The 16,757-nt window shown below is 49.5% G+C and overlaps 5 protein-coding genes; 1 reads left to right on the top strand and 4 right to left on the bottom strand.

Annotated features, from left to right (window-relative positions):
- Positions 1 to 5,369: 5,369 nt before the first annotated feature.
- FFUJ_09896 (uncharacterized protein) lies at positions 5,370 to 7,376 on the top strand (the record flags this gene model as incomplete). Its single annotated transcript, XM_023568150.1, has 1 exon — positions 5,370 to 7,376. One exon carries the CDS (start codon positions 5,370 to 5,372, stop codon positions 7,374 to 7,376), a length of 2,007 nt encoding a protein of 668 aa, XP_023436079.1.
- A 559-nt stretch (positions 7,377 to 7,935) lies between these two features.
- FFUJ_09897 (uncharacterized protein) lies at positions 7,936 to 8,702 on the bottom strand (the record flags this gene model as incomplete). XM_023568149.1 has 2 exons in its annotated part: positions 7,936 to 8,498; positions 8,546 to 8,702. The coding sequence occupies 2 exons, from the start codon at positions 8,700 to 8,702 to the stop codon at positions 7,936 to 7,938; spliced, it is 720 nt and encodes a 239-aa protein (XP_023436078.1).
- Positions 8,703 to 9,358: 656 nt separating this feature from the next.
- On the bottom strand, positions 9,359 to 11,057 carry FFUJ_09898 (uncharacterized protein; the record flags this gene model as incomplete). XM_023568148.1 has 6 exons in its annotated part: positions 9,359 to 9,381; positions 9,416 to 9,941; positions 9,995 to 10,412; positions 10,583 to 10,620; positions 10,681 to 10,920; positions 10,971 to 11,057. 6 exons carry the CDS (start codon positions 11,055 to 11,057, stop codon positions 9,359 to 9,361), a joined length of 1,332 nt encoding a protein of 443 aa, XP_023436221.1.
- Positions 11,058 to 11,815: 758 nt separating this feature from the next.
- On the bottom strand, positions 11,816 to 12,802 carry FFUJ_09899 (probable pectate lyase 1; the record flags this gene model as incomplete). Its single annotated transcript, XM_023568147.1, has 1 exon — positions 11,816 to 12,802. The coding sequence occupies one exon, from the start codon at positions 12,800 to 12,802 to the stop codon at positions 11,816 to 11,818; it is 987 nt and encodes a 328-aa protein (XP_023436077.1).
- Positions 12,803 to 13,523: 721 nt separating this feature from the next.
- FFUJ_09900 (uncharacterized protein) lies at positions 13,524 to 16,073 on the bottom strand (the record flags this gene model as incomplete). Its single annotated transcript, XM_023568146.1, has 1 exon — positions 13,524 to 16,073. The coding sequence occupies one exon, from the start codon at positions 16,071 to 16,073 to the stop codon at positions 13,524 to 13,526; it is 2,550 nt and encodes an 849-aa protein (XP_023435488.1).
- Positions 16,074 to 16,757: the final 684 nt, after the last annotated feature.

Below are 16,757 nucleotides of genomic sequence, written 5' to 3'. Positions count from 1 at the left end.
TCAACTCATTTACTCTGACTCACTGAGCAACGCCTGTCGGCTATAAGAAACTTTTAACGTTGAATCAAGGTGCCAAAATAAACTGGTCTAAAGGCTTGTTAAGATATACAAACTTACATGGGGCTTTTTTTGTCTCTTACGGAAGAGGTCCTAAATTTTTATGCCTCCCCTCATCTATGCAGCATCTAGATGATATTGCCCCAGATTTTACTCGAAAGTTATCAATCTCCTCATCTACCGCTTCCCGAGGGTCACGAGGATTCCGGGGAGTGGGGGTCGGCAGTTGAACCGCAGATGAACTGATCCTTGACTTGGGCCTCTTTGCTAAGTTTGACATCGTGAACTCTCTCTTTAACGCAGCACGATTCGTTGCCGTCTCCTGAAGACCTTCAAGAACAGCTGTTTGTTTATGGGATATGCCTAGCTTGATACCCAATGGCTGGATAACCATTTTAAATCCTCAAGCAAAGAATACAGTCTCGATGCGAGACATCGCTATGGTTCTCGAACTCAAATACGTCTTCATGTCGCCGTACAATTGACAGCTCGCCATTCTGTCAAGAGACTGCGTTTCATTGCCCAAAAGGAGTTAGTCTTATTCGGGATAACATCCATACGCTTGTCATGGGGAACATAAAGACGGCTCTGTGCCAACCAAGCTCGCAAGATGTTTGTGTTGTCTACTCATCTTACATTCACTTACTCAAATCGCGCGCCGGACCTTGAGGCACCAGAATATATCGATGTCACTTACTAACTTGTATAATGGCACTCGGCCGATCTTCGCGATTGTACACAGGAGAACATTCGTTGTTTGTCTAATATTTGCCTACCACCATCACATCGCTCGTGCGGTTCCCCCAATATCACAGCCCACTACCCAGCGATAGCATTGAACTGAAAAATAAAGGAGAACGACAGACATGGCTAACTTAACCAGCATTTTGAGATTTTTTCAAGAAAACAGTTCCAATTCTTGTCGTTGACCTAGGTGATTGCCTTCTTGAGTCTTAATGGTCGTGCAGCTTGTGCTACCCTGGAGCTCTGAGCGGAACGCAGCCGCTGATATGCTGAAAACCATGACTCCTCCAAGAAGAAAGCAAAGATCTCCTCAATTGAGGAGATCGTAGCCCCGTAGAGGGTATTTTACCCAGATCGATGGTTACTATTTGTAGATCACCAATGTCAGCGCTTGAGAAGCTTTCGGGGTGAATCAGAGCCAACACGAATGATCATCACATTGGGAACGGGCGCTGCCATCATGATGTGGAATACTGCAGATGGTGGGTGATATCCTACCAACGTTACACAGTGACTCTCTTCTAAAGTGACAATCTCAGAAGTACAGTGACTCGTAGGAATAAAGTAACAAGCTTAACGTTGTGACAAGACCCTGCGAAACAACCACTCTCCGCTCTCTACAAAGATCAATTGCAAATCGATACAGATCAGCTCAATGAGTCGCGCACGTGAAACATGACTTGTAGATCTTGAAGCACGACTCGGGGAAACAACTGACGTCGTGAACTCTGACTGTACGACGGACCCTTCATGATCTGCGGGTGAAGATCAGCACTTGTCACGCAGCCGGTTGGCTAGATGGTAGAACCGCATTCCAGAAGGCAATGGGCTTTGTTGGCACAAAATGTTAATCCAGGGCTGATGCTTTTAGGCCTATCGAGAATTTGGGAGGCGAACTTGAATCTGACAAACACATGGCGAGTGGAGTTGATCTCAAGATGATGGGGTAAGTATCTCTTGGAAGTGATCTCAGCTGGAAGTTTACTCCGTGAATGAGATAACAATGCCGACTTCGGCGTGGAAATGATGGGGAAGTGAGACATCTCGATGCAGTTTGGGGTACCACGACTTCCATGTGATACATAACACAGGCCAAGGTTCGTTGCCACGGTTTGAGATGCCACAAAGAGGAGCATTAAGTCCTTCGTCAAAGGGAGATGAAGTAACCAACTTTCTCAAGAATACAACGTTAATGGCAGAACAAAGAGACCAAGGTTTCAGTATTCAAGCGGTGTGTATGGAGCAACACCACAAGACAAAGAGATCCATGTAAGTCATCAAGATCTCAAGAACACAAAGTCATGTTATTTTTTCTCTTAAGGACCGAAAACTCAATTCTACCGAATTGCCAAAAATGAGATGGCATGGACAATAGCCCACGTGTAATTGGATAAATGCAAAGCTGGAACAAGATGCGGATATCACCTGAGGTCAAGGGGCACGGGATAAAAGAGCCGCAATTGATTCGACGGACCAGGATAATTTTAACTCGACAACATCAGGAGAGCGTGGGCTCAGCAGAGACAGGCAAAAATTCCAAAGGCTGGGGGAATTCGTGTTTCTTCGTGATATGAAATGGCGGAGGTTCAGATCCATGATGATTAGAGTGTCTCGTGTACTTTAGCTCACGGCAGGGCTTCCGGAAAACAAGCATTGAACCAGGGCGGGCTGATGCGGTGAGTGCGGGGGATCAACGGGGGAACTGCACTGTAAAGCAAGGGACCTGAGCGGTCGGTGATGGAAACAAACATTGGATGGATCCAATCCATTCAAGTGAAGCTTGGCTTTAGTTTGTTGCACCGCAGTGGAGAGCGAATGCAACGGCTCATTGTGGATGCTGTGCTCAGACGGATGGATGTTGTCTCTCAAGTTATCGCTTTCGGAAGCCGCTGGAGTCATCAAGCTAACGTTAGAGCACGCACGCACGCTACGGTATCGTATTGTGATGGAGGGTTGTCAAGTTGAGAAGGGTGAGTGGCTGTCTTGGATGTGACGGCATAAGAAAGTGTGTGTGCTGCGTGCCCGCATGAGATAACTCTGTAATGGAGGTGTCGCGTGGGGGGTTGAGTTTACGAAGGAGACGTTCTATTGAACTTTCACGATAGCTTCAATTTCAGCCAAAGAAAAATGATAGCACGGAGATACCCTCATGCCAATTACACTGACTCACTTGCAGAGAACCAATCGTAGGAACTTTCTGGGACTAAATTCCAGTTCATCCTCAACGAAATCATAGCGTGGCTGCTGTGTAACACAGAACCTCAACAGTACACGCATCTAGGGCTGCACCTGCAACCAACATGAGATCTCACAGCAGAGAAAGGGTGCGCCCTTGAGGCTCTGGCTTAGCGAGGGTGTGACGCCTGTGAGATAACGGACCTTGCGGACCTGGCGATGGAGGGTTACAGCGTAACGACCAGTGCCGCTGTCTTTGAGAAAAGAGAAGAGACGAAAGTCATGACTTGTCTTGATTCTTGCTCGGACTGGTCGCCAAAATGGCCACGAGTTTACGGGTCTTTTAGTGAAGACCTTGGTTACACCTCTTTTGATGTTTTGTGCATGTCTAGTTCAGTTTGTCCTGATCTAAACAGTTGTCTAGACTTTCGACAATACAGTAGTTTCAGAGTTTCGGTTCAGATGGAGTTCGAAATAGTCGGTGAGGACGGAACTGCAGGAACGTCAATCCCTAGCAGCGGGTCGATGTCCATTTGTTTGTTTTCCAGGTTTCTTGTGATGGCTGTTTCTCACCGGGGCTCTGCGGCTTCGGGGCCCGGGCGGGAACACCAGCGGAGCCCCCGGGCGGACGCGGACGACGGGTGGCGAGCCTGTATTTGAGGTCCTGGCTTGAATATGTACGGGTGTTTTATTGCGCGGGTTGGTCTTGGGATGAGATCATAGAGGCCTGGTCGATGATAGCCACGCGAGGGACGATTGCTTGCATGTTGGTGTGATTGGAATTGTTGGACGTGGGGAGCTGATACTGCAATTAATCTGAGTACATCAATGAATCAAAAGGCATTGAGTGAAGTAGCCAACCTGTGTGAGCTCATGAGTAAAGTACTGTATGTTCTGAGTCAGATGGTGAAGTTGAGTGCTATCGCGGGCTTGAAAGATGACCTCAGCACAGTAATATCCTGACTCTTGCGACTCTCACACTGTCCATCTACCCCTGATATCTCATGCTAATGAAACCCCACCATGGTCCTGACGGTCTCCAAGACACCCCCACCAAGAACTGGCCTGGGCTAGGCTTGACAGAATCAATGAGACATGGTTCCCACGGGGAAACCGCTTTTGACGCTGGGGTAGATAGCAGAGACACTATCGTGAGCCTCACATTGTGAAGAGATTGAGCGCCCTGTTTGTGAACAACAAAGAGCAAATGCAGTGCCCAGATACGAACGATGTGATGTGCGCTTGACGCGGCCCCTGAAAATGGGCCCATGAACGAACATCATCATTGCCACCCACTTCAAGATCTGAGGGGACTGGACAATGTTCCATTTTTGATTTTCAGGGTATGACAGGCGCCTGGGTTCGGTTCTGAGTTTACTGTACTGATGGTGCCCGCTAGACTGGGCTGGCTAACTTTAGTTGGGCTGGCAGACCCTTCTCCTTGTGTTCCAGGGGTCTTTTCTGCACTGCACTTTTGCCTCGGGACCTGGTGTCCGCGTCATGTCATTCAAAGGTGGCATGTGGGATGAGATGCTGAAAACAAGAAGTTTAATAGAGACAGATAAGCAATTTGGTGATTCTTTTAGTTGGACTTCTCGGCAACATATGATGATTTTGAGGCCGTGGTAGGCAGCTGGACAATTGATAGCGAGGCTTAGGCCTTGGACTTGTTCGATAGTTTGTGGCGGCACTTCCAATGCGAGAATACGTAGAGCAGAGTCTGACCGGACATGGACTTGACACTCCATCCATTGACAAGGGTCCGTCGCCCATTGATTTGACTGAAATGTGAACTTGTGACCGCCGGCGTCGGACGCCAGCCATTTCCCGCTTCCATTCTCGTCACCAGGAGAATGAATGGATGGATCAGAGACAATTCCATCCATGTAGTCTATGTACCTCTTTAGTGAGGTGAGGTGCCTCTATCGCCCCGCCCGCTCTTTTGTTCTGGCCTCTCTCTGCTGTTGCTAGACTAAAACCAAGGTCGCCCGCGCAGTCGGAGTCTCGTATCCCAACTGCTTTTCTCTACCAGAGCAAAAGTCGACTTTCGTCACTAGCAAACCAAACCGTCTTCACATTTTTAATCTCCATTCTACTTTTATTCTTTCCCCCTTCCCACTAAAGCCTTTTACCTTTCCTCCACCGAAACATCCTTTGGTCTACTCCAATTGCGGTCTTCTCATTGCCCTTACCTAAGGCAAATACTGTTATTACTCACTTGTTTTTGTCCCCCCCTGCCCCTCCATCGCAAGCACAGGACAGGCACAGGTACAGGCACCGCGAGTGAGCGAGCGAGCGCAACGTAGGCCAAGTACGAACGAGCATCAACCCAGTCAAGTCCGCACGAGTCATCTATTCCCGAACCCTGGTCTTTTCTTTCTCCTCCCCTCATCATGGCCACGACAGACAGACCTCGGCGACGGTTTGTTCCAGAGCCCATTGAGACCACATTTTCAACCAGTCGATCAAGCAACAGATCAGATGAGAAAAAGACGCCTCGCACAATGAGACCTAATCCCGAACCTACACCCGAGCCCTCGCCTCGTTCCCCCTCGCCTGGTTTGAACGAGTTGCAGAAGAAGCACCAGCAGCGACCAAAGCGACGCTTTGCTCCTCAGTTGATCGAATCGTCCCGTAGAAGCCGCAGAGTTGGAGATGCAGGGCCTGCGACCAAGCCCACCGACAAGACCGACATTACCCCTTACACAAAGAACATCTACACCGCCACAAAACACCGTGGCAGACGGCGAGACGATGCCCACGAATCCCCTTCCAATGGCCCCAGACGTCGCGAATCCGAGGATGAGAATGTCGTTTCGTTCCTGCTAGAGATTGCTGCGAAGGAGGCAGAGCGCCAGATGCAGGAGGCCGCTCTGGCCGCGTTCCCCAACAGCCATGTTCGTGAAGGAAACGTCGATCATTTTTACTTCCGTGAGAGTTCAGGAAGCGATCAATCTCCCGAGAGCACTTCTCCCATGCATGATCACCATGGCCATCCCGTCAAACACCATCACAATGTGCGGCGGCAATCGTCCGACAGCAATCTTGGCTGGTGGCATAAACACATGCAGGAGCATGTCGAGGCCAAGCAGGAGCAGGAACAGCAGCAGAAAGATGATGATGCTATGGCGATTGACGAGAAGCCTGGGGAGATGGACACCCTCGTTGAAGAACCTGCAGTGGAAGCACCAGCGGTTAAGAAGGACGAGGATGTCATGATGCGAACCGATACGGCAGACCTCGATGCAATGGACCTCGAACCTCCTCCGGATCCGATGTGGACCACCTCAAACACCCCTCGTGATAGTAGTAGCAAGCGGTCATCGATCGGTGTTAGTGGTCCGATTGGTGAGACGCATATGCCGTTGCTCGATACAGAATCTTATTTGACAGCCGAGCAACGCAGCAAGGCATCGTCCCCGGCACCTGCAGCATCCCGACACATTGGCGAATCTACGATGCCCTTCATCCCGTCGGCCCCGGCCGTTGGCTCTGCAGATGTCCCGTACGCCAAAGCTTCTCAAATACCCCCAGACACCGGCGGCTTTGCTGCCACGCGCAACCTCGCCCGACCCTTCGGATACCGACCTTTCGGACGCGGATCGCCTGCTCCCTCGTTCCAGAAGAAGCGCCTGGGTGTCACACCGCCCATGCTCGGCAAAGATCTCGTCTTCCGGAGGTGTCCGTCTCCCAAGCAGACCAAGCTCGAGCCCGATCACCCATTCGCAGAACGCCATGCTGAAGAGAAGTTCCGGGATCTTTCGGGTCAGAATGGTCTCTGGAGAGGCTATTGCTTCAGATCAGACTCGAATGATAACTATCTGGTGCCAGCAGACCTGCATGCCCCACCAATGCTCGCCACGCCCAGACCGGCGGCCACTCCCGGTGACGCTTCAAAAATCAGCTCTCCACCATACACAGACGAGCCTGTCATGATCGGAGCAGCCAATGGCCAGGCCAACGGCATAGCGCAGCACCGGGCGCGGGCCGGTCCCCCCAAGGGACTCCACATGCTGCATGGTATCAATGAGCGTCTGCAGAAGGAAAAGGCACATGCAGAGCTCGAAGATAAGATTGAACAGGAGTTTGATGACAGCTTTGTCACCCAAGTGTACAACTATCTTTCGCTAGGCTATCCTGCTATGGCCCGCGCTTTTGATGGCGAGCTTTCACGGATTAGCTTGATGAGTATTGAGGACCTTGAGAGAGATGATGAGAAGCAACTCGCCCAAGGCCACCTCGTCGAATCAGAGGCCGACAAGCCTCGTGATCAGAGATGCCCTCGATGGCATGCTCTACAATCCTATATCAAGGAGTGGGCTAGACAGCACCCCAACCTCGACAGCATGGACCCTGTCGGATGGGGTGTCCGAGAACGACGAGGCAGCTGGGCTGTCTAAGCTTCACATTGTGATATCGTTTGCGCACTCACCATTTTATTGCGCCTTGTTTACAGCTTTCGGGTTCAGAAGATGTTGATCGGTTACGAACACAACTGTTTAAACCATGGAAGGGCGTTTTGCTACCACATCGTGGAAATTTCTACGCATGTTGTTCGAGTTTTTATAAGAAGCATGACGGGACGAGCAAGGCCCCGGAGCGGGCTTTAGTGTACGGATCAAGGTAGAGGAGGATCAAGTTTTACAATGCGTTTGTTTGCGATGCTCACCGGTGGATGGCCTAGAAGGTGGTTCTACTAGATGACGGAAAGACTGGGGAGGAAAGACAAAAGCTATGAGAGGAGGGCCCGAAATGAACTGGGCGATGACGGCATGCGAGACAGCATCGCTGTAGTGATTAGTGTGAGAGTTCAAGACTTGTTAAGTACCGCTGCACGGACGTGTAGACAGAATGCATTTCAAACTCGGCCGAACGGACCGAGAAAGTTTGCGCTGATGATATAATTGAGGCTCATATGAGCGTAATTGAGTTAACTGATTTAGACCATGTGAACTGCTATCACAACTTTGACGCATCTTTCCCACTCTCTTCAATAACTTTCCACTCTCTCCCACCGATATCAACTGTATCTCCCTCTCTCAATGCCTCTTCGCCCAGAATCTTCTCAATCGGCAATTCCGCATCTCCCACTCTAATAGTCCTCTTCCACCCGTCCTTCCACTCCCATCTCTCGAGTGAAATGTGCTCCCCAACTCTGATCAGCCCCTGCGCATAACATCCCAGTCTCACTACTGAGCCTCTCACTCCGTTCTTCTCATCCTCCGTTTGAAGAACAAGCGCTCTGACAGCTGGTTCACCAGGTACTGCTGTCGGCGTAGCATCGTGCCAGAGCTCTTCATACGCTGTGTCGATTCCAGTATCGGGGTTGACCATACTGCCCTTTTCAAGGGTGAGATCGTTTGGCTGAGGGTACATGAAGCCGGCATCAGAGTCGAGAGTGCGGGATGATATCCATTGGTGGAACGTTGAGTGGGAAGTCAAGTTTCCTTCTGGGTCGGGGATCTTGGTAGATACTGTTGTGCCGGCTATGGCCCAGTCAAGACGGGATAGAGGAAGGGGTTCTGAGATTTGTTAGTTGTGAACGAAAGAAAGGGAGAGGGGTGAGTACCATCTTGGCCGGTCCATGAGGGGTCATTATCGGGGAGGAGAATGCGTAGATCGACGAAGCGCTTGAGGCGTGGTGATGTTACGACTATAGTCGTTGTCGGCTCCGAGGCCTCGTCTGGGAGCCAACGGATGAACTTTCTTATTGAGATCGTGCCCATTGTAGTAGATGTTATGTATGAGTTAAAGGTCAATGAATGATGAGCGAGTTGAGCTCATCGAGCCCGAGGGAGTGGATGTGTGGGGGCGGAATATGGGAGCGGAACGCCGATATCCATCCACCTAAGATTCCGCCAATACAGCGCTTGTCTAACCAAAGCCGTATCGAACCAATGTTTGCAACTATAAAAGAGAAAACCAACAGCAGACCATACCTGCACGGAGAAAAGAAAGCCGCCCAAGAAGATGATGACATGGGTATATGAGAGTGACTGACTCAAGACCAAGCAAGAAAGGCTCAGACCGAGTAGGAAGATGCTTCTCACCAGGAAAGCCATCCGCTTTGATATATGCTTCTTCTCGGCCCAGGCTTCCAGAGCGAAAACAGAGAGCTGCAGAAGCATTGAAATCGCAGTGTAAACGAGTAGGTGTTTATCTAGCAAAATCGAATTGAAAGACAGAACAAAGGAGAAATTGCCAGAAAAGAACACTAGCTCCGCCCGTAGTAGCAGATAAAAAGCGAGAAACAGAACTAGATATAGAGAAAAACGCCATTTCCAACCTCCTAGCATCGTAACAAGAAAACAAGTTAAAAGCAGGAAAACATGGGTGAGTATAAACTGCGAAGACGAAAAAACCCATTGTGAACATGCCAAAATTAGCTTCCGATATGTGGTGCTTCTGTCCATATATATATTTCCCAAGTTAACATCACTCGAGGATGTGAAGTTTCCGGCAAGCGAGGTAGCAGAGTATACGAGTAGAACGACATCGCGAATTGAGCGCTTCAATACAATGTTCCAAGTCATCTTGTCAAGCCATAGATTGCAGATGGACCAAGAGGCCTGCAGCGTGGGCTGGAGAACAAAAATCGAAGTCAAGATCTGAAAGAGAGGAGTAGCAATGCCTTGCGTTTCTGCTTGGTCGAGAACGAAATAGACCGCAATCTCGATGTATGACAGAACCGCCAGGAAGAATGCACCCCGATATGCTGGGCTGTGGATATGATACAGTTCTCTGATGTCTGAGTTGCTCCCAGATATCTCTTGTTGGTCATTAATAGGCTCATGGGCCTTTGGTGACGAATAGAAGGCTTCGATTGCTAGGGCAAGAGGCGCAATGAGAAGAATGATAGGAAGAACTTGACCAAACGTCCATTTGCTGTCGTCTTGATTGCTGGGAACGCGGAGTTTGACGAGTCGTGTTGTAATCCAAATGATGGTAAAGAATAACCAATAGACCTGCCCAGCAAGATCAATGAAGTTTTTAGGATTATGTGTCTATCGCAACTTACCTCGGCGAGAAGCGAAGTAAAAAGACTCAGCTGAATACTTATGACTGAGAGATACCCAATCCAGAAAGGAACGAACAACTGTCTCCAGGCGCGAGGCGTGGAGCCCAATCGTCTTCCTGTAGAGTCTAGATAAAGTCTCCTGTCCAAATTTACCATTTCTTCCAGAAGCGATGCAATTCTACGCAACCCGCCTTCAAGTCCCTCAAAAGTCTTCGCAATACGAATAGCGAGACCCCATACGATAAGAATGATAAACTTGATGGCTGATTGAAAAGCAATAGAGGTCGTATCTATCCGCTCTTTAAAATAGCAGATAGCAGGACGTCCACCCTGAGAGTCGAGCCATGGATCTCCATCAAAAGTCATCGACAGTCCCGAACCGCCACCGATAGCATGACTTGGATTATACACATGGCTACTAGACGCCATGTGCGCTTTGCGGGATTATTGGCGAGATGGTTGCGGAGAAATGAGAGACTGGCCAGATGAGTTACTGAAGCAAGCCATGCCAGGTAGATCATGTATTGCCAGTGATAGGCAACGATGTCGCAGCCAACTGAAGTATACGCGCTGATGAGAATTGCTAACGATGTGAAGATCTGGACATCAGCGAACATGAGGACGCACTGCAGTGCATAATAGTATAAGTACATGTGCCTGTCAGGACAGAAAAGCAGCCAACTTACAGCGTTCAGGACGGTCCCGAGTCTGGAAGACCGAGCCGAAATATATTTGGAATCATGCTTAGGCCAAGGGAGACTCTGGAGGATTTCGTGAACCGCAAAGTCGATCGAGTTTGGATACTTCGTGGCCTTTTGCGTGCCCTCTTTTCGAAAAGGGTCTAATCTAGGATCATAGACTTTGAGATAGTATCCGACGAGAACAACGACCACCATCCACGCCGTAAGGACAAAAGCTAATGTCACCTCGTTGAGATTTAGCCGTATGTAGTGTTCTGGATCAGGGCGAGGCTTACACCAATTCCTCCTATATCCCCATACGAGGGAATTTCTTTAGGGAAGTCTTTGCAGGTAGAACTGCATGTGTTTGATAATTTGAGCATTGGAACAAGTTTGCAGTGATATTATCAATGGGGAAGCTTGGGAAGGAAAGCCACGGGCTATATATATATATCAGGCTGTGGGAGCTGACCTGCGCCATCAGGTCTAGGCGGGCTATTGGAAGAAGGCTCCGGAAACGCGCGGAAGAGAATGCAGGGTGATATGCCATGTTTCAGGTCCAAAAGAACTGGTGTGCAAGATGCAGAAGCCTCGTTGGTCCATCTTGTAGATGCTGAATGAATAAAAGGATAAGGAATAATGATCCTCACAGTACGACAAGGCGATGAAGCCACACGTAAGTGACAGTTCTGCTAGTCACACCCTTTCTCCTTATAGTATTGAAGGTTACGATAACATTGAATTACACAGCCTTTCTTAAATACTGGCCAAATGCCTGCCTGGGCAGACTCTATCCTCCTCACGCGGGCTTCTGGAAGCCCAATAAGAAGAGAAGCAACCAGGGATGACCTTGGCCTGCACCAAGCCACAATACAGTTAGCTGTAGTCATTGGACGCTACTTCTCACTCTTTATAACCAACATATGCAAGTCAGCCTCATGGTCAAAATGCCCAAGCTGAAATATGAGACTAGTAGAATTGTGAAACATGCCAACTGTACCGTGCCTGGAACCGAAGGTACAGGTTATAGACAGTGGATATATGGGAAGTATAGTATTATAAGTCTGTTTACGACCATAACCTGCCTTTCTACTTGACTAGAGGCCTCCCATCAAGCCTGGCAGACGTCATATGACGTCGCTTAGATATTGATAACACCAGTACCAGCCTTCTCTTTGAGATAGTCGCAGATACAATCCGCAAAGTCGGTGGTGTAATCATAAGGAGGAACGAAATCCTTCTCCTGCGTAATCTGCGCCTCACTGTTCTCGAAAAGGTTGTCTTTCTCAATAGCGAATCCATGCTCCTTAGAGTCAAGGTTGGTGACAATAGGTCGCTTAACGTTAACAAAAGCAGTAGTTTCAACGAGGACTTGAGCACCCATGCGAGAGTTCACTCCAGAGGTGGGAAGATCCTCGTAACAGCTGCTGTAAATATGCGCGATTCCGAAACGAATGGAGGGGGCGCGGCTGTTGACGTTGCTCCAGTAGTTGTGGTGGTAAGTAACGTGGAGCTTGCCGGTGTCTTGATCACCGTTGCTGTCACTGTGGCCGATGAGACTAGCCTTCCAGTGGTCGGAGAACTTGTTCCATGAGAAGGTAAGGAAGTCGGAGCCGCGCTTGGCGTCGAGGAGACCGTCGTAGAAGTCCTTGTCGCCGGTGATGCCCTCGGCAGAGAACTCGTTGTGGTCGATCCAGATGTTGGTAGAGGTCTCAATGTCGATGAGATCCATCTCCTTGGGAGGGTTCTTCATGGCGAGGTTGCGTATGATGACATTATCGGCCTTCTTGATGCGGAAACCACTGTCAACGAGACCAGAGCCGGAACCGACACCGAGGATGGTGGTGTCGCTCTTGACGTTCATGATATCGCAGCCGGTAAGCTGGCCGTCGATGTGAATGACACCGCCATTGGAGAGAGCAGAGGTAAGCTCTGAGCAAGAAGTGACGGTGACGGGATCACCAGATCCTCCAGTGGTCTTTGCTCCGTATCCAACGAGCTCGTCAACCTCAGCAGCGCCGCAGCTACCGGAAGAAACCATGAAACCAGCAGGTTCGGAAGCTTGAGGGACAGGGGAGGCAGTAGCCAAGAAGGCGGGGATGAGAGAAATAAGTGCGGATCGCTTCATGATGATGACAGGCACAGCCTTAACGATAGACAGGTAAAGAATGTAAGTGTATTAGAGAAAGAATGTAATTACAACGAAAGTGAGTTACCAAGACACTATCTCCACGAGACAGCAGCCCAGATATAAATGTTTCTAAGGATTATATCTCCACAAATATGTCATCCGATTAGACTTAAGATTAAGTCTAAAGATCAGGAGTCTCACTGCTCTTCTATGTTTGGCGGACGACAATATCACCGCCTGGGCGACGATGCCAAGCTGCTTGTTCCCCGTTTTTCGGGTCTGGTGAGTGGAAACATTGGAGGCTGAGATATCTTGGCGAAGTGTTCCTGAAGACAAGCGGGCTTGGCCCGGTTTCAGAGCTGATGGAGTGTTTATTACCGGATGACAGCGGGCGGCTGCGGTTTCTAGAAATGTGTTAAGATCGACCTCTATACCTAAGGCAGTTTCATTGGGTTCTACAATTGTATCAAGGTATTTACTCAGGCATACCTTGAGGTGTCAGAGAGGTTGAGATGCTTGCATCCTCAAGTGAAAATAAACTTGTCAAAGGGCGGCCAGGTTTATCCTAAGTTTATACTCCGTATTAGAAGATACCATAAACTAGTCTAACATCTTCATATCTTAGGATGAAATATATAAAAATAAGACATAAATAAACAAACCCACTCAAGAAATATGGGTAAAAATGGGTAAAATGCCGCTCTTACGAATACTCCCATCACGAAGCACACGAGAAGCACCCCCTATCATAGTATTTCTCCGTGCCTTGTGGGTTATAAGTAATTCCTAGACCAGCAGACCCAACTCTGAAGGGATAACACTCAGTGTTACTCTTGATGTACGCAAAGCCCTGGCAATCTGACCGTTGGAGGCAGACGGCAGCGCAGTTGGCCAGATTTCCAACTGGTTTGATGACATAGTTTAAGAGACGAGCGCTTTGAGCTTGTTGGCCGCTTTGACCGGGGATACCACAGGTGACGTCGCCGCTCAGAGAGGCCGAGGGTACTGCACAATCAGTAGGCTCTGCTTGCGTCGTTTGAGTCGTGGTTGGTTCCCCCGACGCGCTTGTTGCAGCTTGGGAGCTGGAATCCTCGCCAGCTGGCCGTGTCGATGTGATCATGGTTGTGGGGGCCTCGGATACTGGCTGCGAAGAAGTCACTGAGTCATCGCAAAGCATGCAGCTCATACACTCCAAATCACTCCATACGCCAGGTGCATTGGAGACTCCATAGATCGTTGGGTCTGAGCTGAACATGCACTTCATCCCAGATCTAGTAGGATCGATGGCAAAGGCCTTGCACGATCTATCGAGCTTGCAAATGAGGGCGCAATCTTCAAATGTGTTTTGATTAGGGAAGTCAGCGAGACTACGGCCATATGGTTCGACGTTGCGTGGCCAACCACGCTTGCCACATGTTGCTGTTGAAGGCACAACGTTTGCTGCGGAGCAAATTCCAGGGGATGGCACGCCGTTGGCACATAGGCTCGCGGTAGTGGAGGGAGATGTAGAAGTTGTAGTTGGGATGATGGTAGATGAATCGGCCTCATCACTGGCTTGGCTTGTACTCGTGGCTGCTTCAGCGCCAGATGTGGTTGTGATAGCTGGGTTGGTAGTCGTTGGCGCGGCGAGAGTCGAACTTGTCTTGTCCTCTGCAGCACATGTCCACTGAGGCATGTTGGCAGGGTCTTGACTAACAGAAATGTAATCGAAGTAGGCATTTCCCTGTCCGCAAGAATGGCAATCCATATCCGTGAACCAGAAAAGCTCACTACCGGCCTCGGCGACCTCAGAAGACCTGGCGTCGTACAAACTACAGCTTCCAAAGGTCGCTGCATAAGACTTGCAGGAAGGATACTTGGCACAAAGATCGCGACATTCGTTGCTAAGACCGCAGACACCATTCGTTTGGGCAGTTAGGAAGGGCTTGGCACAAGCTTTCGCTTTGCCCTTGACCTGAGTACAAGACTTGGCGGGTGTATCAGCGTTGACGTTGACACATACCGAACCAGCGGGCTGTTCGGCGCATTCATCCTCCTGAATGCAGCTTCGATCGTAGGCCCAGGCTGAGTCGGAACCTCCGTTGGTAGGGATGTCTGCCCAGTTCGTAGCGAGGAGATTACAGGTGTTGGCGCATCCGCTGCCGAAATAACGCCACTCGAAGCTTTGGCAATTGGTATCTGCAAGACAGAGAGAGGCACATTGCTCCTTTGTGATCTTGCTTCCACCGTAACCTTTGTAGCCTTTTGTGCTGCTATAAGGCCTCTTGGCGCAGCCTCGACCAGCTGCGCCGGTCCCGAGTTTGGCACAGAGCTTGGGGCCCGATGTGGTGGGATCAGTTGGTGCAGAGGTCGGGGCGGAGGCAGAGGCAGAAGTGGACTCGATTGTTTTGTCGGTTGATGAGGCTTCATCGGTAGTAGTTTGTGCTTGAGAGGCTTGAGTTGTAGGAGGGCCAGAAGACTCGGTGTTATCGCTGCTAGCCGTAGCTGTGTCCACAGCAGGAGCGGTGCTCGTTTGAGCTGGGGCAATGGTAGCAGCATGCTTCGACGTAGGAAAGAACAACGAGATGCCGTCAACCCATTCATCACCAATCTTGTTAGAGACAAAGACTTGATCGAAGTAGACTTCAGCAGAGCCACCATTGATACAGTTGAGCTCGAAACGAATCATTCCACTTGAAGTAGTGACAGGCATAGAGTCGACAAACTCCAACCAGCTATTGCCTTCAGAGACAACAGGAAAGTATGGGGTTGCTCCAAATTGGGCATTTCCGTAAAGCCCTTCGATGCGGCACGTATCCGCGATAGCATTGTTCACGATGGAGTACCAGAAGCGAACAGTGAAGTCACTGGGCTCCAGATTGTCGAGCTGCTGTTGAATATAGGGGTTATCAGATATGAAGTCTCGCTTTTGACCAGGATTTCCCGAATTGGTCTTGAGTTGCACACAGTTCGTCTCCTCGGTGTGATCTCCCTGATATCCAGGGCCTTGAAGGAGTTTCGCATCCCCACCGGCTTGAAAGGCGTAGATACCACCATCTGATGAAGGATCATAGCCTCCAAAGTCGCCATTTGTCACTTCATTGGTGATAATTACCGGCTCGTCGGTTGTTTCGGAAGGAGGTGCTGATTTCGTTGATGTTCCGCTGGTAATTGAAGCAGAATCCGTCGTCTTGACACCAACAGGTGATGAGGGTTTACAGTTGCTGGCAGCAACAAGCTCCAATGAGCTCGCGAAAGCAAGAGCCACAAGCGCTGAAACGGACCTCATTTTGAATGAACGGATAAGCCAAAAGGCTAAAACGAGAGATTGAGCGAAAGAAGGTTATCAATCACCCACGCCACTTGAAAATAAGAGCGAGCCATGACATATAACAGTTCTGAAGGCGTCCGCCTCCCGCTGTCTCGTCCGTTCCCCTGGCATGATGGGAAATTTCCGCTGTCAGGGCCCATGTTTATCGTGTGGAATTTCTCGATAGTTCTCAGCTTTGAATCAATAGCTCCGATGGGGTTTCCTCTTTTCGCCTATGCGCGTGGCTAGATTGGGTTGGCATATTGAACTATTGAACGCCGAGACCTAGCGGTGGTTTTTTTTTTTTATAAAAAAAAAGAGAGCCCGTCAGGCTTTAGAAGGGATGCCAAAGAGTAGCCTAAGCTTAAGCTACACTACCTAAACAATGAAGAGACTTAGGTAAATTAGGATAAGCTTAAGATACCCTGTGCTGAGTTTATTTTGAGACTTTATATCAAGGTCTGATGTTTTCTTGCTCCGCAAGGAATAGTTACGGTATTGGAGATGTCAAATTCCGTATGGCAAGTCAGTCAAACTTCTGCCTCTTAAATGCCAGCTCCAGGTTTAACTGCCGATTTCGCATGTTTTGTTGTAACAGGCCACCCCGAATCCAGACTCCTGGGACGTTCTAGGGTCCAGTATTGAGCAGGTCCTAGGCATAAG

This window comes from Fusarium fujikuroi, chromosome FFUJ_chr09 (genome assembly GCF_900079805.1).
Source record: "Fusarium fujikuroi IMI 58289 draft genome, chromosome FFUJ_chr09".
Taxonomy (NCBI): Eukaryota; Fungi; Ascomycota; class Sordariomycetes; order Hypocreales; family Nectriaceae; genus Fusarium; species Fusarium fujikuroi.
The sequence above is the reverse complement of the archived record's forward strand: the minus strand, read 5'-3'. Positions and strand labels throughout refer to the sequence as shown.